The 24,238-nt window shown below is 50.3% G+C and overlaps 2 protein-coding genes across 2 annotated transcripts; one reads left to right on the top strand and one right to left on the bottom strand.

Annotated features, from left to right (window-relative positions):
* Nucleotides 1-4,119: 4,119 nt before the first annotated feature.
* On the bottom strand, nucleotides 4,120-8,424 carry Mlf2 (myeloid leukemia factor 2). Its single transcript, XM_020158206.2, has 9 exons — nucleotides 8,219-8,424; nucleotides 7,614-7,691; nucleotides 7,226-7,352; nucleotides 6,938-6,973; nucleotides 6,369-6,422; nucleotides 5,876-6,004; nucleotides 5,598-5,757; nucleotides 4,886-5,098; nucleotides 4,120-4,672 (listed from the first exon to the last, which is right to left on the bottom strand). The coding sequence occupies exons 2-8, from the start codon at nucleotides 7,661-7,663 to the stop codon at nucleotides 4,911-4,913; spliced, it is 744 nt and encodes a 247-aa protein (XP_020013795.1). The 5' UTR covers nucleotides 7,664-7,691; nucleotides 8,219-8,424; the 3' UTR covers nucleotides 4,120-4,672; nucleotides 4,886-4,910.
* A 583-nt stretch (nucleotides 8,425-9,007) lies between these two features.
* Nucleotides 9,008-24,116, top strand: Ptms (parathymosin). The gene is made up of 6 exons (XM_020158207.2): nucleotides 9,008-9,052; nucleotides 19,302-20,045; nucleotides 22,787-22,858; nucleotides 23,069-23,147; nucleotides 23,305-23,366; nucleotides 23,552-24,116. The coding sequence occupies exons 1-6, from the start codon at nucleotides 9,008-9,010 to the stop codon at nucleotides 23,600-23,602; spliced, it is 1,053 nt and encodes a 350-aa protein (XP_020013796.2). The 3' UTR covers nucleotides 23,603-24,116.
* Nucleotides 24,117-24,238: the final 122 nt, after the last annotated feature.

Here is a 24,238-nt window from a genome sequence, read left to right as displayed (position 1 = left end):
AGTTTTCTAAGAACACAGCTTTGGCTACTTTCATCAGGGCATTTCCCAGCTCAGCATCACCTTAACTTTTCCCAAGCTATTTCTGTGTGTGTTTTACAGACTCAATCTCAGCCTTCAGCCCTTCCCCAGGTCTTACCTATTCTATCTCAGAAGTCACTTGGTTGCCTTGGCTGGAGAATACTGCCAGTGTGGAAGATGATAGTGCAAAACCTGCAGGCTCTCCAGGTGACAGAATCCAGAGCAGGGGGTGGATGCTGGGAGAAACCAGGAGCAGCATCCTCCTTCCAACCAAAAGATGAGCTGTTCAGGGAGGAAGAATGTGAACGGCAAAGAAAGGGTGAGGAGATTTGAAGGCTAACCAACCTCTCTCAGCAGTGGTCCAGAGGGCCTTAACCTATAGGGGGAGGTCCTGCCTGCTTTTCCTGGTTCCCCTAGAGATGCCACCGAAGCCCAGACATTGAGCCCATCAGTGCGCTCTGTATAGCCTTGCCAGCCTCTGTACCCCTCCCTTCATGGTGCCGTCCCCACTGGCTCTACCTAAGCATGAGGGTACTCGGGAGAAACAGCCACACAAGGACTCCTCTCTGGGCCTCCTTGGCTATTTCTCATAGCAACCAGGGTCCCCCATGCCTAACTGTCCCCATCTTCATCCTTATCCCAGTGCTGCAGTCCCTCTCTTGCTCCCCTATCTGAAGACTTCAGTGATGTACAAGATCGAGTGTGGTTCATGCCTGTAATTCCAGCTACTCAGGAGGTTGAGGTGGGAGGATTTCAAGTCAGAGGCCATTCTGGGCAACAGAGCAAGGAGAACTTGTCTTAAAAAAGAAAAAAAAGGGGTGTGTATGTGTGGAGGGGGAGAGGTAAAGGCACTTTCCTCTTGCCCCTAGCCCAACAGGAATGGTCTGTGCGAAGGAATTCTTGCTGCTTCCTCAGCCCCTGAAATGACATTCCCAGGACGTAGCATAGGGCAGGAAGGTATATGGAGTTAAGTGGACTTGGAATATTTGGGTTGGGAGATCACACTCCTTTCCTTCCTTCCCCCCCTCCCTCTTTCTCTCCCTCCCTTTCTTTACTTCTTCCCTCTCCCCCTCCCTCCCCTTTTCTCCTTCCTTCCTTAGTTCCTTCCTCCCTCTTTCCCTCTCTCTTTCTCTCCCTCTCTTTTTGGTAGTACTGTGGTTTGAACTCGGCCTTGCACTTGCTAGGCAGGCACTTTACTCCTTGAGCCATGCCTCCAGCCCTTTTTGCTTTAGTTGTTTTCTGGATAGGGTCTCACATTTTTGCTTGTGTCTGATCTCAGAACGTGATCCTCCTACCCTATGCCTCTTGTTTAGCTGGGATTACAGGTGTGTGCCACCATGCCTGGCTTAACTACTGAGTTCTTTCTGCAGGTCAGCTTCTGATTCTCTGAGTAACCTCAAAATCTCACTCAAGTCTGGCTTGTACATTGGGTTGAGAAAGGAGGAGAAAGGAGAAGATGTGGGGCCATTACAATATGAGAGGAAAAATCCCAAACTGCAAGCAGAGCAGTAACCAAAATGTTTGCTTCCACTTATCAGACTGTAGGGCTGAGGCATGGAGAGGGTAAAAGATGAGGGTCCATAGCTGGGAGTGGAGGGCTGGGGACCAAATGTGGCCTGGAGGACAATTTTAGAGATGTGTTTAAAGCATAGCAATCCTGAGGATGGAGTAGGGGCTAGGCCACTAGAGAGCATGGAAGGAGAAAGACAGAGTAACTGAGAGAACTCTGAGGATGAGAATGGACATTAAACTGGGTGTGGTGGTGCACACCTTTAATCCCAGCATTCAGGAGGCTGAGGCAGGAGGATCTCAAGTTCAGGGTCAGCCTGGGCTACATAGTGGACCCAGTGTCAAAAAAACATTTAAAAAATTAAGAAGGGGGAAGATGAGATAAAGGAGAATGATGGAGGTGAATTTGATCAAGATATATTGTTAACATTTTTGTAAATGTCACAATGTGCCCCTAGTACACTAATAAAAAAACTAAAGAGTTCATTTATATCCCATGCAGTGTGTCACATGCTTCTCTACACTAACTCATGTACCTCTTACAATTCGAGGCTGAATCTATGTCCCCACTGCCATCATTTCATAAAGCAGGGAAGTGATGTTGAGTTGTTGAATGAGATTAAAAACCTTTCCCAAATGGACTAGGGGTGCAGCTCAAGTGGTATAGTGACTGCTTGGCAAGCTGGAGGCTCTGAGTTCAAAACCCCAGTAACCAACAAAAGCAAAAAACCTAAACAAACAAAAAAAAACCTTTCCCAGAGTAATAACTCCTAGGTGGCAGAGCCAGGTGCTAGGTCTTGCTCCTAACTCTTCTGTATTATCCAGCTTGGTCTCACACCAAGTACTAATCTCTTCAGACCTGTAATTTTCTGGGGTGGAGCAAGAACTTGAGAGTCTGCCCATGTCCAGGGGTAAGGGAATTATCATAATGTGTGATGCTGAGCCCAGAGAGCTGACCAGAGCAAAATATGTCAGCACTCCTGTGGTCAGACCCTTTCCTCTCCCTGCTCCCACGCCTTCCCCCACAGTGGCAGAGAGGTCAGGCAATTCCAGGGGGCTGGTTCTTCAGCACCTCACTCTGTTGCTAAAACCTGATGTCCTACAACATGTATCTGCTGAGCACTACAGTCACAGGCCTAGGACTGAAGGGTGGTCATGACTCACCCTAGAGCAGGGAGCAGGACTGGGTTGTAGTCCAGTGGTAGAGCACTTGCCTAGCATCCCCAGCACAGCAAATATTAGTAATAATAATAATAAATCAATTCTCATGCCTGAAAGCCAGAACCTAAATGAAAGTTTGTGAAACACTAGATTGACTCACCCAGAATCAAGTCAGGGTTCTTGCCCTGCTCTAGGCTCACTGGGAACTACACCTGTGAGTGGATTTGATCTGAAATGCAGAGGGAGAGGCAGCACAAGCTGTAGCCTTAGATTTTGCTGCTAAAGGATCCTAGGTAACTGAGGCCTGGGGAAGTGGAAGACCTACCTAAGCCCACACACCCAGGTTAGTGGCAGAGCTGGACTGGGGGCCAAGCCTCTGGGCTCCTTCTACAACTCCAGGCTCTTTTCACTTTGCTGCCTTCTTGGGAGACGGATGAAAGAACTCCCATTCTCGGAGGAAATATAGGGACCTGGCCACAGCACAGTTATACTTAAAGACAAGGTCTGGATACTTTGAGTTCCAGCCTCCCAATTCAGAACCCAGGTGGTGGTAAGTAATCTACAACTGTTCGACTGCTGGGTGCCCTTCATTTGGTCGTGCATCTCCACCAGCTCTCTTAAAGCAAGATTTAGTAGCCACGCTGGACGAGGAAGTCACAGCCTGACAGGTTGAGTTCTATTTCACTTCTGCTGGTTGGTCAACTGGTCAAATCCCTTTTATCCTATCCAATCTACTTGTCTATCAGACACATGAGAAAAATCCTCCCTTCTCTGAGAGGGCTAGAGCCTTAGGAGTGGCCTGTGGCCCTTATCAGCAGAAAAGAATGGGAAATTTTTGTAAAGTGGAAGCCTGGTTGGGGATGTAGCTCAGTAGTAGTGTTTGTCTAGCATGCAAGAGGGACAGAGTGACCTATTTGGCTGCAAAGCAAGAGTAACCATGTTGAGAAACACGAGCTCCTCACGTCCTTCCAGGACTGCTCAGGTTCCAGGTTAGTTTTCTTCACTGGTCTCCTTCCCTGGTTAAAATTCTCAACTGGGGGTGGAGGAGTTGAGGCACACTGCTGATCCTGAGTTTCTCCCCTTTGAAGGATTGTGTAGGGCCATCTATAAAAGTGTGTTCCCTCCACAGTCCTTAGGGAGTAACTCTTGCCATAGGGAAAGGCAGCCAATTCCTCAGGCACCTCCGTGCTATGCCCCACATGCCTGAAGGGTGAAGTTAAAGCAAAATGCAAGGGAGAGAGCCCACAAGATAACTGCTTCTGTTTTCATCCCCTACCTGCCCAGCTGAGAGCTGCTTGCCCTCACCCCCTACTGCTGACAGCCCACTGTCATCTCCACTGTGGAGACAGAAGAGAAGGTAGGAAGGTGACTAAGTCAGGAGGGTTGAGTTGAATAGGGAAAGATGGAAAGTACAGCCAGAATCCTACTCGGTCTTTTTTTCCATTCTCCTTTATTCCATAAACACCTAGTTACAAGTTGCACAAATCAAAAAATAAAGGCAGAGACGGGTGTACAGATTTTTGTGAAGTATATGGGGGTGGGAGGAGGAGGGAGAAAGAGTTGGGAACCAGTCCACTCCCTCCATAGCCCCAACAGGGCTATGTCTCCTGCAGCAGGGGCTCTGAGGAAGAGGAGAGCAGGGGTCCAGGCTAGCTGAGGGATGAAGGAGGTCCCTGAACCCACAGCTCACCCCAAAAGACCCTTCAATGAATGGCAGGGGAACAATGTGGGGAAGATGAGGAGGTTCAGAGATAGAGCAGCAAAATGAAAAATCAAGTTAGTGGATACAGGACACATGGAGTCAGCATGGTAAGGGGATTAAAGATGGAAAAAAGGAGGTCAAGGGGGGCAGTGAAAGGTTCTCCCTGAGACCCCCAGGGAGAGGTGGGGGCCAGCTTGCCTGTTAATTTAATATTAAATTGGAGGTGGGAGTTGGAGAGGAAAGTTATTTCAGGGGATGATTTCTCAGCCTCTCAGCCTGTACCTGGAGGAGGAAGAAAGATGAGCACACGTCAAACAAAAGAAAAAAACATAAAAACCCGAGGTTGGGGTTGAATCCCGTAGTGCAGGGAGAGCAATTTTCTCTCAGTGACAGCTAGAAGTTTATTCTAGCAACAGCAGTATTAGCTGTGAACCTGAGAGGCACGTAGCTCTGCCCCACCCAGTCCCATTCCTACCCCAACTTCAGGTCACTTACAAGAGAGGCTGAGGGCCTAGGGCCTTCACCAGTCATAGCGGCGGGACTGTCGGGAGGGGGAGTCCTCAGGTCCCTGGATAGCCAAGCGGGGAGGGCCTTCGGCCCTTCGACCCCCACTCACAGATGCCTCATGCCTCCGAAATTCCAGAGGGCGCTGCTGCCGGAACCGGGATGTCTCCCTCCTCCACTCATCATCGAATGCTGCTGCCTCACCTGAGGAAGACACAGAAAGTAGATATGGAATGGCCTGGTGCTAGAGGCAGGTGCTACAGTGAGCCATAGCTTTCTAAGATCAAAAACCAGGGGGGGGGGGGGGAACAATAAAAAACCTCGACGAGGGCTGAGAGGATGTATGTGGGGATGGGGACAGAGGACAGCAACTTCATTGAGCTTGTTGAGCTTCAACATGGTCCCTGGACACCACTGGCAGGCCTAAGGTATGACTACTGGAGAAAGAAAAGAGCAACTATACACATTATAGGTATTTAATAAATATTCAGACTTGACAAGATGAGATGATGTCAGTGACAAGGTTTGTCCCTCCTCGGTGAGGAAACTGTCAATACCTAACTCAACCCCAAGGTGACAACAAAGACTCCAGCATGGGGCTCACCCATAAGAGATACATGAGGAGGAGGCAGGGGGGGTCCTAATCTAGCTCACAGGAGCTGAGCTAGGGGCTGCTGGCCAGAAAGTGGGGAGGTGGTCTCACTCTCATCCAGGTTGATGTAGTCCTGTCGTTCCTCCTGGTCCCCTGTGCGGTGGTTTCGGGAGCGCTGGAGGATGTGAGCCCTGTCCCGAATGTGATGCCCGATGGACATCTGCTCCAGTCCACTGTCCGAGTCCCGGACAGTCCTCCTTGTCTCCCGGATCTGGGATGAGGCAGAATATGGCACATTCAGTTGCCCCTTCCAAAGTCCTGGCTACATCATCCCAGGATGAACACACCTGCCATGACATGCCTCCTCTGAGACACAGCCCCCTACTCACCCCGCCTGGTGCTGAGCGCATCTCTGATGTTTCCTGGTAGACCTTGGGGGCACCATCCCCAGTATTGGAGTAGGAGATGACAGTGGAGGAAGAAAATGTCTGGCAATTGCCTCCAGCTGTCATGTGTTCCTGAGGAATAAAGAAAAGGGTAGGATGAATGGGGAGAGGTCCCCTCTAGATGAAGGATCTCCCCTTTAAGTTCCTATTCATGCCCACAAAAATAAACCATCATTACCCCCGAATTTCTGAGTCCAACACTACACAAAGAAGGACCGTCAGAGAAAAAGCCATAATTGCACACTTAATCAGAGCGCCGCTGCCTCTTCACATGCAGGCACAAGAACAGACACAGGACCCCAGTGCTCTTATTCAATTGCTTCATCCAGCTCTGCCTCTTCCCTAGCACACTCCTCCCACTCCTGTTTCAGGGGATAAGCATTTCTGGTCATCACTGAGAACAAGGCTGGGGAAGAATATGGGACGAGTGTCTCACCATGTTCCCAATCATGTCGTTCATCATCCCAAACATGTCCATGAAGCCACCCGACTGAGGAAAGGGATGGAAGACAAAGTTAGGAAGACAAAGTTAGTACTCAGGGGTGATGCTGACCACCTGGCTATACCCTTTCTCTTCTTCCTGTACTTCCAGCAACTGCTCTTCCTTTTCCTTAAACTTCCAGCCTCCTCCTCAGACTCTGTGGCTGCTCTGATTCAATTTTCCTTCTTGTGACTGCCCTATTTCTCCCATCTTTAGGAAATAAGCCAAAGTTAATGACTCCAACCTCTAAACAGGCAGGGCATGAAAGTGTGAAAATCTACTAAACTCCATCTCCCTGATCCTTCAGCAGCATCTCTCACCTCAAGAGAACACGGTTCCATCTTCCCAATGGGGGACCTCAGGAACAGGCTATATCTTTAGTTCACAAGACTCCTAGCACCTAACCAGCTCTGAGCTTTGTGAACTTTCCAAAGATTCTGGGACCACCCAGGAGGCTATTCCAAATGGCACATTTGGAAATAACATCCAAGGTTACAGTGTGTGTCTGAAATAGAGGGACTCACCATCCCCAGCATCCCAAAGGGAGAGACAGCCCCAGCCTGTGGGAACACACAAGGAACACAAATTAGAGACCACATTCTGTCTCCCCACAATCCCAAGCAAGGCCCATGGCCTCCATTCTTTTCCCATCTCCTTTCCAAAGGGGTCACAATTCCCTTTTTCTGGGCCCTTGCCCCACTCCTAGAAGATCATGTCACTTACTAAGTTGGTTGTAGAGCAAGAAAAGCAATGTGCTTTTCTAACACCTGCCAGACTTTCTCTGGGTCTCAGGTATGTTTTGGCATTGTTACCTGCATCCTACGGCTGGCAGGCCTGGTCGCTGGCATGTTGCCATCTGTGATGCTGAGGAAGGGGCTATATCCAAAGCCACCCGACAACATGCGGCTCATATGCTGACGATGAATAGCGAAGGGGTCCCTGTGGAGTGCACACACAGTATGGATGGCAGAAGGGCCAAGCAATCAAAACTCGCATCCCTCTCCAGCCCAAAATAAGTCACAAGGCACACAGTAGCACAGATGCCCACTTCCCTCTAAGTGGGAGCTGCAGCTGAGTATCCAGCCAGTTTCAACCAGTTCCAGTCTGGGAAACCCAGATGTCTGTCTGAACTGCTCAGAGACCTAGACCTAAGTGGAGTGGGATGAGCTCCCTAGAGCTCAAGGGGGAGGGAATTCTCACATCAGGAACATGGGATCCTCGGGCTCCACGTCCCTCATGAAGCGGAACATCCTGATCTCAGCTCCAGGGGGCTCCACACTGTAAAGATGGGGAGGCTCAGTTACTAGAAGGCGGACAGGCTTTTGCAGACCCACTCAGCACTGTCCCCTCCAAAGGCTGTCCACTGACCCCCCAACTCCAGGGAGACCCTTCTCGGTGTTCCATACAACCCCTCAGGGGAAAAGGGTCTCTCCAAACCCCCTCTCTCAATTAGGAACGTGGGATTTTTTTCTCAAGCTTCTCAGTGCCCCCCTCGTCCCTCAGCCATTCTCTTCCCATAACCAGGCCGGGAGCACCCTCGCCGTTCCTCCCCCGACGCCAGTCAGGATGAGAATCCCCCGCGTGCCGGCCCTCCGAGTCTCATTAATGACCCCAACCACCCCGCCCTCTCCTGGCACCGGCCGCTGCCAGGCCTCCCCTGGGCGGGCCTCACTGCCCACCGCGGCTGCCCCAACTCCTGCCTCCCGCCGGGCGAGCGGGCGAGGAGGCCCGAGCCTCCCCTTCCTCCCCGCACGCCAGGCTCGCAGTCCCTGCAGCCCCGCGGGCCCGCGCCGCTCCAGCCTCACCGGTCCCCGACCCGGGTTCAGCGGCCCATCCGGCCGGTTTCGCTTCTCGGTGCGCTGCAGGAGCAGAGTCGCGGCCCGGGACACGGGGATTGGTTTGGGCGTGAGCTCCTCGGCCTCCCGCGCCGCCTCCTCCCTCAGCTGCCACCTCGTACCCCCGCCCTCGGCCCGAGGAGCCTAACCTCGGTCGGGCCCGGGCGGAAGTGACGTCACGAAGCACCGCCCCAGGGCCGGGCCGCGGGAGCCCCGCCCGCCGGCGTCGCGGGGAGGGGGACACGCAGGGAGGGGAGGGGGCGGAGCGGACCCCGGGCCGGGGGGGTAGGGGTGCGCGGAGCCGATTCCCGGCGGGTGGGTCCTCTGGGGACTAGGGCGGTAGGCCTCATTAATAAGCCGGACGTGGATTCTGGGGACAGCAAGAAGTTCTGGTGAGGATCGGGGAGGAAGAGAGGAATAGGTCCTCGGGAGGGACTGGAATGAGGCGAGATGAGGGGACAGGGCGTGCAGCACTTTCCCTCGGGAAAGAGGACAAGGGGCAGACTCAGGCGCGCTCTCTGTGGGCGACGAGATGGGCGGATCCCTGGGGAACCTTTAAGCAGAAGGTCTACCCGAGGAGCGTTTCGCCAGAGAGGAAGGACACCATTTCTGCGAGGGAGGCGCGGGAGGAGGGACGCTCCGGCGGGGCGGGGACCACGGAGTGACGTAGAGGAGGAGGAGGAGACAACTTTCCTGCTGGTCTAATTGGAGAAGTCTGACTGGGGCAAAGAGAATTCAGATTGGGGGATCAGCCACCAGATGGCGCTCTTCAGCCAGATTGGACCTTTAGCCCCTCGGGAATTGGTATCCTCCGGGCTCTTGGACTGCGCCCGACCGGACCGTGAAGGGCCAGACTGGGCAAAGGCTCTAGTTCTGAAATGTTAGGTTTGGGTGGGGTTTTTGCTAGTTTGGGTGCTGGGGCTTGAACCCGGGGGCCTCCAGCATGCCAAACATAAGCTCTACCACTGAGCTACCTTCCTGCTCCTAAAATGTTTTAGTTTAGTCCCTTTTTCTGTAAGTCTTGTGTCCTCAAAAGCTCCTAGTCCTGCACTGATCCTTTTTGCTTCTAGTCAGGTACTAATCAGGTAGGTAGGTCAAGGGCCCAAAGTTTGGTAGAAGCGAGGGGTGGAGAGCTCAATTAACCAGAATCACCCTGGGGCAGAGCAAAAACTGGGCCCAAGAGGCCAGAGTCCAAGGCCACAGACTGATACTTTGACATACTAAATGTCTTACATAAAATCTGGCTCTGCTGGAGAGGAGGGCCCTCCCCTTTGGGGTCAGGGGATTTGAACTGTATGGGGTAGACTTTGAACCAGACTCATCCAAACTTCAGCTCTCTCTGCTTCTTTGCTCTGGCCCTTACCCACGTTAGTACTGCGTAGAGCCTGACCTAAAGAGAAAGACTTGTTCCCTGGCAGTTTCCCCGGGGGAGGAGGAATTGAGAGGGTCCCTGGTGACTCAGGAAAAAGTGTTGGGAGTTGAGCCTGACCCTCTCAGGTTTCTTTGGTTGGTCACTACTAAAGAGGAAAAAACAATAGTGGCGACAGGAGGAACAGAGGCAGACTGGCAAAGTCAAAGGAAAACCACTGGCTCAAGTGGTATAGTGCTTGCCTAGCAAGCAGAGACCCTGAGTTCAAGCCCCAGTATTGCAAAAAGAAGAAGAATGAAAATACAATAAAATTTGTTTTTCATTGGTATTTGAGGGGAAGACTTAGTAAAAACTTTAAAGTTTCTCTGGACATCTCACTATGCAACTGCCTTGCCTCAAAAGAAAGCAGTTTGACATGTGATCAAGAGTTACCTCAGAGCCAGGCACTGGTGGCTCACGCCTGTAATCCTAGCTGCTCAGGAAGCAGGGATCAGGAGGATCATGGTTTGAAGCTAGTCAGGTCAAATAGTTCTAGAGACCCTATCTTGAAAAAATCCATTAAGGTATAGCCCCTGAATTCAACCCCAGTACCGGAAAAAAAAAAGTTTACCTCAGGCTGAGTGCTGGTGGCTCATACCTGTAATCCTAGCTACTCAGGAAGCAGAGATCAAGGGGATTGTGGTTTGAAGCCAGTCTGGTCAAATAGTTTGCAAGCCCCTATATTGAAAATGCCCAACACACAAAAAAAAAGGGCTGACAGAGTGGCATGTCTGCCTTGAAATCATGAGGCCCTGACTTCAAACCCCAGTCCCACCAAGAAAAAGAGCTACCTCAGTGTCATTGAGGGTTCTGTCCCCTCCTTGACTAAGGAGATTCTATCCAAATTTTTTTTTTAGTTTTTTCTCTTTTTTTTTTTTTGGCAGTACTTGGGTTTGAACTCAGCTCTTCACACTTGAAAGGCAGGTACTCTGCTGTTTGAGCCATGCCTCCAGCCCTTTTTGCTCTGGTTATTTTGGAGACAGGGTCTCCCTTTTTGCCCAGGCTGGCCTGGACTGTGAGCTTCCTATTTTAAGCTTCTTACTATTGCTGGGAAGATAGGCGGGCACTACCACACCCAGCTTTTTTTCATTGCAATGTCTCCCAAACTTTTTTTTGCCCAGGCTGGCCTAGAACTGAGATCCTCCAGATCTCATCCTCCTGCTTGGGATGACAGGCAAGTACCACCTGACCTAGCTGTTGATTTAGATGGGGTCTCTCAAACATTTTCCCCTGGGCTAACCTGATTTCAGCCTTGCAAGTAGCTAGGATTACAGGCATGAGCCACTGGCACTTGGTTCCAAAGCAGGTTTTTATTGTTCAGTCAACAAATGTTTAATGAGGCTGTGCACTGCCCTAGGTACATTGTACTAAATGTAAATAGAAAAGGATGACACAGCCCCTGCTAACTTGAGGCATACAAGCTTTTAGTATCCTTGTTTATTTTTGATAACCTGGTATCCTGTACTTACTTCTTTTAGGTGCCTGGAGCCCTTTCTCTTCTTCCTTCCAAAACATAAAAATCCCTAATCAGTCATTTTTTATGCAGAACTTTTTATTTATTTATTTTTGGTGGGACTGGGGTTTGAACTCAGGACTTCCCACTTAAAAAGCAGGCACTCTACCACTTGAACCACACCTCCTTATCAGTCATTTTTACCTTTGTGTGATTTTAAATCAATGCATTACTTCTAGGAATATTTACAAATTACAACTTATTATCTAACTATGAGACAGAGCTTGAAATCTGGGTTTTGTACCAACTTTAAAAATTCTTGTGCTTGGGATGTGGCTTAACTGGTAGAGCACCTGCCCAGCAAGTGTGTGAGGCCCTAAGTTTAATTCCCAGTACTGCCAAAAAAAAAAAAAAAAAAGTAAAAACAAAAATTTCTAAACAGGAGGGCTGGGAATTAACTCAGCAGTAGAGGGCTTACCCAGCATGCTCAAGAACCAGGGTTTGCTCCCCAGTACTAGGAAAAAAAAAACCCTGAATAGGTGGGGATGAGCAAGATATGTGAGCTCATTTTCAGCCTCCAAGAATTGGAGAGATAGAATTTTATTTTATTTATTTGTTGTTTATTTTTGCAGTACTGGGCTTTGAGCTTAGTACCTACACCTGAGCCACTCCACCAGTCGTCCTTTTTTGTGATGAGTTTTTTTGAGATAGGGTCTCTCTAACTATTTCCCCAGTGGCTTTGAACCGTGATCCTCCTGATTGTCTCCTGAGTAGCTACGATTATAGGTATGAGCCACCAGTGCCTGACCAAGAGATATAATTTTATATATAAACAGAGTTTGTGTCTGTCTTCCTTCTCCTCCTTCCCTCTCCTCCCTTCCTTGCCCTCCTCACTCCTTCCCCTTCTTTTCTCTTTCTCCCTTTCTTTTTGTCCCTCTCCCCCTCCCTGCTGTGTCAAATGAATTGTGAACAGAAGTTCCTTAATCTTTGGAGTTTCCCGTAGATCATATGATGAAGGAGGGAGAGCAGGCCCTGCCAGGGCTTAGGAGGATAAGGATTGCTGGGAAGGAAGAGCACCAATGTTACACCTATATTCGCTGTTCCTTCTGATGGAGCCAAAGTCAGGAAGCCTTGGAGAAGGTAGAGCTGGGCCAGAGAAGAAGGCCCTCTTTAGATGTGAGGTCACACATCTGGAACAAGCCCGGGGCAGCTGGGTATTTGAATGGAGTGAGGGTGGAGCAATGATGTTGTAAGTAGGGAAATTATATCATTCTGTATTTTAGGTAGAAAGGCAGTTGATACATTTTAGGAAACATTTTTGAGATTCTACAATCTCAATAAGCCAACTATGAAGATAGGTGCAGAAGGCACAAAAATCTTTAAATCATGATTGAAAACCATAAGGATTTTAAGCTTAGTCAGTGAGTGATGTTGACCCTCTGAGTAGTGGCAGCACTGAAGGAGTATGAGGCTCTTGGAAGGAAAGGAAAAGTCTAGGCATGGCTGAAAACAGGGAACCATCCACTGAGCTAGGAGACACAAGGAGATTTCAGCTGGAATATGTTAGTTTGATGAGCTGAGGAGCATCCAAGGAGAGAACAAAGGGAATTGGAGTCATGACTGGAGTTCAGGGGAGAAGCCAGTGCTGAAGATTTGAGAGTCACCAGTGTTTTAAGAATGTGGTTACCCAGTGGGACTTCAAACCATGGGAGTGCATGATGGACTAGCTTAGGGAGAGTACAAAGAATTAGGACCTCTGAGACTGAAGAACCTGGAAGGTTTTTGCCAACACTGTCACTGTATCCTCCCAGTTACTAACTCTTCCCTCAGTCTTTTACCTTCTGTCACTCCTATTTTCCATAGCCTTTTCATTTTCTAGTATACTAGTTCCCTGTGTCTGTCACACAGTCTATGTAATTTGTGAAAACTTTGAACAAACACACACCTATGGTAATGTATATGATAACAGTGGCCCAGAGTTGCTCTCTGACTTTCTAATTACAGATCGCTGGGGTTAGAGGTGAAAAAGGAGGCCATTTAGAGGCCAGGGAATACAGCTCAGGATGTGCTTGCCATGCACAACGCCCTGGGTTCAGTTCTCAGTACTCCCCTGCTTCTACCCAAACAACAAAACAAAAACAGTCAGTTTGAGCCAAGGTCTAAAGTTCTGTTGTCCAATATAGTAGCTATTTAAATTTGATTAAATTAGGACTGAGATTGTAGCTCAATAGTAGAATGCTTTCCTAGCATGCGCAAGGCCCTTGGTTGATCCATTGTATGTTGAATAATATTAATACTAATACTATTAATAAAATAATATTAAATTCACTATTAACTTTAATTTTAAATTAAATTAAATTAATAAATTTATATATGTGTATGATATATTAATACATTTACACATAATTTATATATAATATATAGTATAAATTGATAATAATTTATATTTAATTAAATATATTAAAATCACAATATTAAGTAAAATAATAATTCACTTTCTAAGTTGCACTAGCCATATTTTCATGTGTTCAGTAACCACATGTAGTTACTGTATTGGAAAGAAGAGATAAAAAACATTTCTGGGGCTGGGAGTGTAATTCAGTGGTAGGGCACTTGCCTAGTATGCACTAAGCCAGGGTTCCATCCCCAGCATTGCAAAATAAATAAATAAATAAATCGCATTATCGTAGAAAGCTTTATTGGACAGGGATGAAAACTACCTACAAATACCTTCTGGACTTTTCTGAAGGCCGGGGAAGGCTTTCTGAAGAGTACACATGGGGGAGAAATGGAGAGAACAGAGAGGAGTTGGCCATAGCAAACAGTTCTAAATGTAAAAGCAAGAGAGGTCATGAAAGAGAGCACAGAGAATAAGAAAAGCTAATCAAAGAATCTGAAGGAGAGATACAACGATAAAAGTAATTCCTTTTGCTAGGGAAAAAGTTCAGGGAGAAATACGAAAGTCACAGAAAATTTGGTTGTAACATTCAAACCCTAAAAGACAATGACCACTGGGGTATCAGTACTTAGAGAAGATCCCAAGTCAGACAAAGGCAAGTATCTTGGCAGAATGATGAATGTTGTTATTTGTTTTCTCAGCCCATGTAAAGAAAAAAAAGTTTAAAAAAAAAAGAGAGAAAAAAGAAATAGAGAAGGTTGAGTCCAAAATGGAATCTCTGGGCTAGAAATGATGTATTGAGCTCTTCTTTTGTGCCTAGCATTGTGCTAGGTAAGGTGTCACAAAAGGGTAAGGGTGGAATACTAAGGAAGGCTGCTTGATGTTGGGAACAAGGGATAAAAGGATTTGCAAAGGCAGGCAGGATTGGGGATGCATTTCAGGACAGGAGTATCACAGAGCTGAGACGTGCAGTCAGGTCTGACTGACGAAAGAGTCTGGATACAGGTCCCTTATCAGGTCCATCCCTTATCAGGTTGTACTTTGATTTACTAACATCGCTCCATCTATTTCTTGAGGGCAGGGACCATGTCTTTTTCATTTAGCTTTGTGTTTCCATCTCACAGCACAGTCCCTAACAGCTAGTAGGAAATCAATTAAAGTTTGTTGAAGTGCAAGAGTTAGCCTTGATATGAAGGACACAAGAAAAGTTAAAATATTTTCAATTTAAATTGACTTACATGGAAGAAAGTTGTATTTATTTATTTAGGCAGTACTGGGGTCTAAACTCAGGGTCTTTGCGCTTGCTAGGCAAGCTTCTATCACTTGAGACACATCCTCAGCCTCTTCCCCCTTTATTTTATTGTTGTGCTGGGTGGGGGTACATAGTGACATTTACAAAAGTTCTTACAATATATCGAGTATATCAATCTTGAATTCACCCCTGTACCATTCTCCTTTATCCTCCCCTCCCCCCATTCCTGGAATAGTTTCAACAGGTCTCATTTTTCCATTTACATACGTGTACACAGTATTTGCACCATATTCACCCCTCCCACACCCTTTCCCCACCTCCTCCCCCCTCCCACTGGTAACAACCCCCCCAGACAGGATCTGTTCCGCCCTCTTGTTCTCTGATTTTGTAAAAGAAAAAAAAATGACATTTTTGTTTGTTTAAGATAGCTACACAGGGAGTTTCCTTGTGACATTTCCATGTATATATATATTATAACTTAAATTGGTTCATCTCCTCTATTTTTCTTCTTTCTAACTTAGTCCCCTACTTTTTTAAAAAAAATTTTTTTAAGAAGTATTCAGCCTCAAGCTGGACACTGGTGGCTCACCCCTGTAATCCTAGCTACTCAGGAGGCAGAGATCAGGAGGATTGCGGTTCAAAGCCAGCCCAGGCAAATACTTTGTGAGACCCTATCTTGAAAAACCCTTCACAAAAAGGCCAGGGGAGTGGCTCAAGGTGAAGGCCCTGAGTTCAAGCCTGAGTACCACAAAAAAAAAAAAAAAAAAGTTCTTCAGTCATGAACTAGAAACCTGTAGGAATGAGCTTTCCTGTATCCCTTCTGAGTAGCACCTTTGTACTTATTTATTTTATAGCGCTGGGGTTTGAACTCAGGGTCTCACTCCTGCTAGGCAGGCGCTCTTGCCGCTGGAGCCACTCCACCAGCCCTTAGTCCCCTTCTTATGGTGATTTCAACAAGTTTAAAATTTCTACATTCATTCTTCTATAGAGAGTATATGTTCACCTTAACTTCCTGCTTTTACTCTCTCATGTGACCTCCCCTTAGTGTGATGTTTTACCCAGACCGTTTTTGCTTTATTTTTCAGGTAGGGTCTTGTGCTTTTGCCTGGGATTGAGATCCTCCTGCCTTTTGTGATCCTCCTACTTAAACCTTCCTCTCTTTAGTTGCTGGGATTATAGACATGAACCGACTACTTCTGGTTTCTTTGCATTTGCAGACATTTTTTTAGGGGGGGGTGGGCAGCACTGGAGGTTGCACTCAGGACCTTGAGCTTACTAAGCTGGTGCTGTATCACCCGAGCCACATCTCCAGTTCCTTGGGCTTCTTTGTTGAGATGGAGGTCTCGCTAACTTTTTGCCTGGGCTAGCCTGGAACCATGTTGCTCCTGATCTCTGCATCCCAAGAAGTTGGGATTACCAAGCCTGGTTGTGAGTAGATTTCTGACGATGGATAAGACCAATTTGCTAACTGCACATGATGAATATGACAAGGTGTCTTGTGAAGGTAAATTCATTTAACAGTGCTGAGAGTAACATACTCAAACATCATCAACAGGCTACTTTCTATCTCTCTAAAAGTCCATGTCCTCTCAACTCTCCAGACTTGAGTTTTGAAAAGATTAAAAAATAATAATGAAAAAAAAGCAAAGGAGAAATGAGAAATAGAAAATGAGGTAATGGGGATTAAAAAAGTAAAATGAGGGTTGGAGATGGCACAACTCCCAGGTTTCTGTCCTCCAGTGCTTTGAATGATTAACTAGGACTTCCTTAGCATAAACCTGTGGGATAAACATACACACTGGGAAAAAAAAACCAGGAAACTAATGATGGAGCTGGGCCCTAGTGGCTCACACCTGTAATCGTAGCTACTCAGCAAGCAAAGATCAGGAGGATCAAGGTTCGAAGCCATCCAGAGCAAATAGTTTGTGAGACCCTATCTCACAAAAACCTATCACAAAAAAAGGGCTGGTGGAGTGGCTCAAGGTGTAGGCCCTGAGTTCAAGCCCCAGTACCTCAAAAAAAAAAAAAAAAAAAAAAAAAAAGAATGTAATGGAAGTAATTAGAATTGAATACTTTCCACACTCAGCACTGAGGTAAATTTCTAGGCTGTGAAACCAGAAGTCATAGTTTCTAGGGGGCACAGGCTCCCCCCCACCCCTTGTTCTCACCTGGTCTCCTTTTTCCCACTTTCAGAAAATGTGTAACCAACAAAGGTTTTCCCATTCTGACTTGTGGGAGAAATTCTCAGTTGGACTGTGGAGTAACAATTCTAGGAATAGACAAGCCTTCACAAAGCCTCAGAAGCAGTTCCATGGAAAGGAGCAACACTGGCATTTAACACCATTGGCCCTAGAGACTAACCCCAACGACTGTCAAAACAGGCTTTCCGTACTCATTCATTCCAAATTCACGCCAAGTCTCACTTCCAGATTCTTCCTCATGAAGCCCAGACTTAGGAGACTGGTTGTGGTCCAACCAGATAAGGAGAGATGCTTCGCTCCTGCAGGAAGATTAGATCCAGGCCTCCAACTTCCTAGATTTTGCCCCTGGAGTCCCTGAGGATCCTGGTGTCCAAGCTCTTAGATTCTCAAGGTTCTCCCTTGGGCCCAGAGGCAGGATTCTCATTCTCTGCCTCTCCATCTCCCTGGAATTTTCCACTGCAGCTGCCTCCGCTCCCAGACACCCCTCCCTGGGCAAAATTCCCGGCTCCCTCCGCCTCCCCTTCCCTAATCACACCTCATTCCCACCCCCAGCCTTAAGGCCCAGCCCACAGCCCGGATCACATCCCATGCTACCCCTGGTGGTCCCAGTTAGAGAAATGGGAGACCAGGCCCCGCAAGAGAGGGTGAGAAGCAGGGTCCCAAATTCCCTTCTGGGCGGGGGAGAAAGGACATTGGAGAGGCTGGTCCCGTGTGGGCCTGGAGTGGGGGGAGTGGCCCTCCTCACATCCCCATATAAGGCAGGGCAAGCAGTTAGGCTCCTGGATTGGCTGATTCAAATGAGCATTCCACCTGGCAACAGGGTTTCTATTGGCTCTCAGGAAAAATAGGAGGAAGGTGGATGGAGGTTGTTGGTGGCGGTGATTGGAGGGGGGAGGGGAGCAGAGGTGACCGGAGTGGGGGGCGGTTACCAGGGCAACAGGGTAAGAGCCCAGCAGGGTGTCCGAGACAACAGGCGGGGCTGGGAGGTGTCGAAGAGGGAAGAGGAAGAGTGGGAGGGAGGGAGAGGAAAGAGACGGACCATGAGGGAGCGAGACTGGGAGACTGGGGGTGGGGGGGTGGGGGGGGGGAGAAGCGGATAGCAAAGGATGGGGAAAGAGGAGATTAATGAAACCAGAAGAGTAGAGAGATGGAGAAGGTGAGCGATCGCTAAAGACATCAGCCAATGAGTCAGAAAACAGGTTGAGAAAGGAGAATGGAAAGGTCTCAGAGAAAAGATGGACAGAATTCGGCAAGGAAAACCTGGGTGGGGCCCCAAGATTTCTGGGAAGACCAAGACTGAGAAACTAATAGAAGAGTCAAGAGAGAAACTGGAAAGTGTCCTCCAAGGGACCAAAAGATTTATTTAGCCCTCAAATACAAAAATGATGGTGATGATGATGATGGATCAGCAACGTATGTCTTTATTTTAAAAAATGATCAAAAGGAGAAGAATGATAAGCAGTGGAGTCCATAAGAGAACCTTTTTCCAAAGCCTACCCCATCCACCTTTCTGACTTTTAATCCATACCCCAGCCTCTTTCCCCTCCAGAAACCCCAAGCTTGTCAACATGACCCAAAGATGACGAATTGAGGGTGAGGATCTGAGGATATGTGGAATAGAATGAAGCTGGCCTCCAGACCTGGACCAGTATTGTATTTGCAAAGGAGGCCAATATAATACAGAAAGGCTGGGGAAGATGGTAGCAGAGGAAAGAGAAAAGCAAAGAGGAAAAATGTAAAAAATGAGGCAAGAAGAGTTGAGGAAAATCAACGAAGGATAGTGGACCAGGTCAATTAGATAAAACCAGAACGAACAGTGTTGTCTGGGAGAGGATAGGAAAGAGACCCCCACATGGAAGGGTAGAAGAGGCAGAGGAGCGGGAGAATGGTTGTGAGTGTGTGTGTGGGGTGTCTGGGTAACGATGCGTGAAGAGGGATAAAGAGAAACAGAACCAGACAGATAAAAGTGAGGTGAGACAGGCGAGTAAGAAAGATGGAAGATGTGGAGAGGCGGAAAACAGGGAGATTGGAGGGCCTCTGATTGCCCTCAGATCACAGGAATGAGCCAGGAAGGGAGGAACCCAGCAAGGGCCACAGATGTCAGTTTCAGCGGGAGAGGAGGCCAGGCCGACCTTTCCGCTCTCATCCCTTCCTTCTCAAGGCCACCCAGAGAATGTGGATGGAGAATGAGAGGGGAAATCCAGCGAGATGTGGAAGTAGCTCCGCAACCCTCTTCCTCTTCGTTCGGCTTTTGCTTTCTCAAATACCTGCCCAGCTTCTCCATCTGCTCCCCCCACCCCGCCCCTTGGCAAAATCTCTGGGCTTTTTTGGGGGTCAGTAGGATTCTAGCCACCTCTCCAGTTCGCCCCAGAAGCCAGACTCCACGCTTGCAGGCAGTAGGTTGGGATTTGGAGAGGTGTCTCCCTGCAGGAACCCCACCTCTTCCCACCTCCTCGCCCCACTCCTCTCTCTCCGCGGCCGTCAGTCTCTCCATTTCCCCCTCCTGGTCTCGTCCTCCCTCCCGCCCCGCTCACTCTCCCGCCCCTCGCTTTCATCCTCCTATCCCCACCTCTCCAACCTCCTCTTTCATCCCCCTCCCCTCTCCTCTCCTCCCCGCTCCCGCCTGCCCCACCCCTGGGAAGCCCCTCCCGTCGGGCAGCGCCGCCTTATAAGCGGGTTCTCTTCCCGGGGGCGGCAGCGGCTGGTCGGCGGCAGCTCTGCTGGTGCGGGGGCGGTCAGCCCAGGACTCAGCGATCGCGACCGGAGCGCGCCGGCCACCGCCCGCACCGCCCTTCCGCCCGCCCTCCGGACGGCCGCAGCCCTGCGGGTCTCCGCTCCGGACCCACCCCCGCCCCACCCCGCGCGTCTCTGCCGCCTCTTCCAGAGACCCAGCTTGCCGAGCGGCCGCCGCTGCCGCTGTCGCCGCCGCCGCCGTCACCGCGCCAGATTCCGGCCGCGGCCACCTTCCGCCGTCCAGGGCTCCTCCGTCTCGGCCCCGGGACCCCGGCCCCCCGCCAGCCCCGGCCCCGGCCCCGGCACCATGTCGGAGAAGAGCGTGGAGGCAGCGGCCGAGTTGAGCGCCAAGGTACGGGCAAGGGCGGCGGCGGCCCGGTCCCCGGGAGGTCCCCGAGATCGGCACCGTCCTCCGCCCCAGGCCGCCCCCGACGGTCCCGCGCGGCCCTCGCTCGGGTCCCAGCGGACCCCACTCCGCCCCCCCTCCCCCCACCCGCTCCCAGCCTGGCTCTGCCTACCCCGCTCTGCGCGGCTCCGCCAGCGCCCTCTAGCTGCCCTGCGCGCACCGCGCCACGGCTCCGGCCGCGCCACCCCGGCCCGGTACGCGCCCGGCCGCGCCGCCGTCCCCACCCCTCTCTGACCCGGCCGCGCCCGCTTCGCCACGGCCGCTCTCACGTCGGAGCTCTCCGCGTTTCCCTTCACCGTGCCCTTTCCCCGCGCCCGGTCTCGCCGTCTCCTAGTCTGACCTCGCCTTTCCTCCGCTAAGTGGTTTGGGATCCTCAAGTGTAAACAGGACTCTCCCGGGAGGCTGCTCTGCTCCGCCCCTCCCCTTGCTGCCCCACAGTCGCCCGCTTCTCCATGGACGGCGGCTACCACTGTTCTCTCGTTCCCTCCTTCGCGTGTATCTCCATCCGTTCCCTCTCCAACACCGGCTTTCAGTTTCTTTTTCTGTTCATTGTCTCCTCCACCCCCATGCAAGCTTCAATTCCTAAAAATCAGAAGGAGAGGGGGCGAGAATGGCCTTCGAAAAAAGCTGAGGTTCGTCATTGCACGGCCCTGCATCGAGATGTCCTTGCACTCATCAACTCCCTTCTCCGACCTCATCCCTTTGCCCTTGCTTCTCTCTGTCTTCCTCTAATTTCCCTAGGGAACCTGCCGGGTGTCGCTTTGGGAAATTAATGCGGCCAGGGTTTGGGGGCTGGGAGCTGGATCTTGTATTGGTTGGGGGTGGCTAAAGAGCGACACACAGTTCTGGAGGCCTGCGTTGTGAAGTGGAAGGGGGGAGCCAATGGGATTGAAGGCGGTGGGAAAGGGGACATGTGTGAGATCTGACAAGGTGGGCTCTTGCTGTGGCATGTGACTTCACTGAGTAGGTGTCTTTGTATGTCTGAGATCCAGCGATTGTGTGGGACTGCCTGTGTCAGTTACATGTGTGCATGTGGAGCTGGAGTTCTGGAGCCATGTTGCTGCTTTGTGAGCCCGGAGTGGCTCCACTGTGCTCCTGTGCTGCCAAGAGCATGCCAGAGTGCCCAAACACCAGGCCATGTGTCTCCAGAGCGCGTGGGCGCTCCTCTGGAGCTGTGTGAATGGGTGTCAGCGTTTGTGCTTGAGTGGAGGCCAGAGAGCTGCTTAGCACAAGACCCAGGTCCCAGGTTACATATCCTTCTGGGAAAGGGATCACAGAAGGACAGTGACCAGAAGGACAGGACTAGGGAGGAGAGAGCCTGGCCTCTTGGACTTTGATTTTTGGTGTTCTCCCTCCCTCTCTTCATCAGCCCAGATGGGAAACTCAAGCAGAGGTGGTGCAGGGTCCCTATATCTCCCCCCTTCTCTCCAGGATGTAGGGAAAAGCCCACCAGGTAGTAGAAGTGCCAAACTAACCTTGTGGCAAAGAAATGAAGATAGCAAGTAGAGTAAAGGAGAAACCTAACTGGAGTGCAAGGGTCAAGTGTTCTGTGCTCTCCTTAAAGGGAGAAGAAAACTGAGTGTCCCCCATTTGGTACCAAGCCCTTTTCCTATCCCCAGTACTGTTCAGAAGGGACACACCCTACCAGAGTGATCTACTCACTGAAAACTTCCATCCACATGGGACTAGGTACACAGAATTGTGCACCAACACCAGATCAGATCACACTAGGATACCTACCATGCCTTCAGAGCATGCCAAGGGGCGGAGTGGGGGGAGTACTGGAATCTAAAGGGAAAATCTGGTGTGTCCAGGGGGATGCCTACATGAGCATCTCTTCCTGCCAGATCAGAATAGGACATCAAGCTGTGTGTGGTGGGAGGGTACTCTGGACAGGCACCTCCCCATTCACCTTCCTGCCCTTCTAGACAATCAATGTCCATACATTGTTTATTGCTGTCTTTAATTTACCATGTCTGAGTCTCCTTCCTTTCTCTGTTTCTGTTTACCCCGCTTTACCTATATATCCACTGAAAATGGCCATTTCTGTTCTGCCACACCAATGCATACACCACAGAGGTAGGGGAGGAGGGAACTACTGGAACTATTTTGGGTTATGGATGGTTAAAATGGCAACTGGAGCTGGGGTGCTCTCCCTATCCTTGTGGTGTTCAGCCAAGTAGGAACAGTAGGATTAGGGAGACACAGACAGGGAAACAAAAGCCTTACATGCTGAAGGGGAAGCTGGGAGGGATGCCCAGGAGAGAGTACTCAGGAAAAGGCCCCTGAGGTAGACAAAAGGCCAAGCCGTGAGGCAATGGGAGGGGGGGCAGGCAGAGGAGGCTAGGGACACAAGGGGGTGGGGGATTTGCTTTACTAAGCTTGAGGTCTTGAGCCAGGGTTTGGAAGAACTTGATTTGGGTGCAGATGGGTTTCCCTGGCTGCCTGCTTCCCTTTCTTCATCATTTTCCCACTTCCCTTGGGTCTTGGGGTAGGAGGTATCTGATGTCAAACCTATTTGTGGCCCTAATCTGTAAGGATCCAGGGACCTCTGTTCTGTTTCTAAGCTGCCTCTAACTGTCTTCATTTCACTCATCTCTAAGCTCACTGCGGAGAGGGAGAACCAGGGCTGGAGGAACTCAGGTTGTACATCATTCATGCTGAAAGGTGACCTTTCTCCCTTGCAGGACCTGAAGGAGAAGAAGGAGAAGGTAGAGGAGAAGGCAAGCCGGAAAGAGCGAAAGAAAGAAGTGGTGGAGGTACAGAGGGGTCTGACCACACCTACCCCACCATTTTCCCTCCCTGATATATCAGCCTCCAGTTACCTTCCTGGGGGTGCTGGATCCAGCCTCTCCCGTGGCCTCTCCTATCCTCAGTACCATATCCTGGGGCCCCTCCCAAGTTCTTTTGTTACCCAGTGTGTGGGGGTACACAGCCACGCTGACATGGCTTCCTCTGCCTTCCCACAGGAGGAGGAGAATGGAGCTGAGGAGGAGGAAGAAGAAACTGCCGAGGATGGAGAGGAGGAAGATGAAGGGGATGAAGAAGGTGGGGAGAGGCAGAGGAGACTGGGCTGGAAAAGTCAGGGCTCAAAGGAGCAGAGTCAGGGTGGAGTTGAAGACCTGAAACAGGGCTGAGGGTGACCCTAGGGGGTCTGTGCCAGAGCTTCCTGCCCTTCCCCAATGACCCATTTCTGGCTCCTCAGATGAGGAAGAAGAAGAAGAGGATGACGAAGGGCCCGCGCTGAAGAGAGCTGCTGAAGAGGAGGTTTGGGCTGGGTTGGGGCCTGAGGGGCTGTCGGATGCAGCAGGGGCTGGGCGCAGTTTGGATTTGGACTCAGATCAGAGTGGCGGCACGGGCCTGGGTGGGGGCTGGAACTGGAATAGGGCCGGCTGGGACAGGGGGAGGCCCCCTCTCCTATTTTACAACTATTCTAAACTCCCTCTCCACAGGATGAAGCGGATCCCAAGCGGCAGAAGACAGAAAATGGGGCATCGGCATGAGCGCCCCCTGCCAATGGGCTGGGGGTGGGAGGCCCCTCAGGGCCTGGAGGTGGGGGTGGGAACAGCAAGTACAGCCACCCTTCACCTGGCTCCCTGCTCTGGGTCCTGTCCCAGAGCTGTCACCCTCTTTCTCCCCAGCCTTTCATTTCCGCCTCTCCAGACACTGTCCCTTCATTTTCACTCTGTCATTGTTCCACCTCCTGACCTGCTCCATCCAAGCTCCCCAGCTGGACCCCAGTTGCCCCTCTCCCTTTTCTTGCTCCCTTTCTGACCCCCCTCCCCATCCTATCCATCCTGGTCCTCTGGTACCCTCTCCTACCTACCCTCTGCATTCCCCAGTCTCACCATCCTTGACCCATCCCTCTCCTGCCTGATCCCTGGGTCTCCCTCAGATCCCTCTCAGACAGCGCTGGGCCGGGGTGGGACCGGGGTTGGGGCCGAGCCCCACAGCTGCCCCCCTCTCCTCCCCTTTTTGTATAATTTAATAAAGAAATGGTCGCGCTTCTGTTTTTAACCTGTCTCCTGCTTTCCCCGGGGTCCAGTCAATGCAATGAAAGGGTAAAGAGGGAGGAGGGTAACTGACTTCATACTCAGATACTCAGATTCAAGAAGGTAAATCAGCCCTCCAGGTGTGAA

The sequence above is a fragment of the Castor canadensis genome, chromosome 6 (genome assembly GCF_047511655.1).
Source record: "Castor canadensis chromosome 6, mCasCan1.hap1v2, whole genome shotgun sequence".
Classification (NCBI taxonomy): domain Eukaryota; kingdom Metazoa; phylum Chordata; class Mammalia; order Rodentia; family Castoridae; genus Castor; species Castor canadensis.
Note: the sequence above shows the minus strand (reverse complement) of the source record. Positions and strands in the feature narration are given on the sequence as shown.

Excerpts from the sequence above, each read along its gene's own strand:
- Mlf2 (XM_020158206.2), bottom strand. The coding sequence starts at position 7,663 with ATGTTCCGCTTCATGAGGGACGTGGAGCCCGAGGATCCCATGTTCCTG. Across the intron at positions 6,005-6,368 it reads ACGACATGATTGGGAACATG|GAACACATGACAGCTGGAGG; the intron begins GTGAGACACTCG and ends TTTATTCCTCAG. Across the intron at positions 5,758-5,875 it reads TGCGCTCAGCACCAGGCGGG|ATCCGGGAGACAAGGAGGAC; the intron begins GTGAGTAGGGGG and ends GCCTCATCCCAG.
- Ptms (XM_020158207.2), top strand. The coding sequence starts at position 9,008 with ATGGCGCTCTTCAGCCAGATTGGACCTTTAGCCCCTCGGGAATTG. Across the intron at positions 20,046-22,786 it reads CGGCCGAGTTGAGCGCCAAG|GACCTGAAGGAGAAGAAGGA; the intron begins GTACGGGCAAGG and ends TCTCCCTTGCAG. Across the intron at positions 23,148-23,304 it reads AGATGAAGGGGATGAAGAAG|ATGAGGAAGAAGAAGAAGAG; the intron begins GTGGGGAGAGGC and ends CTGGCTCCTCAG.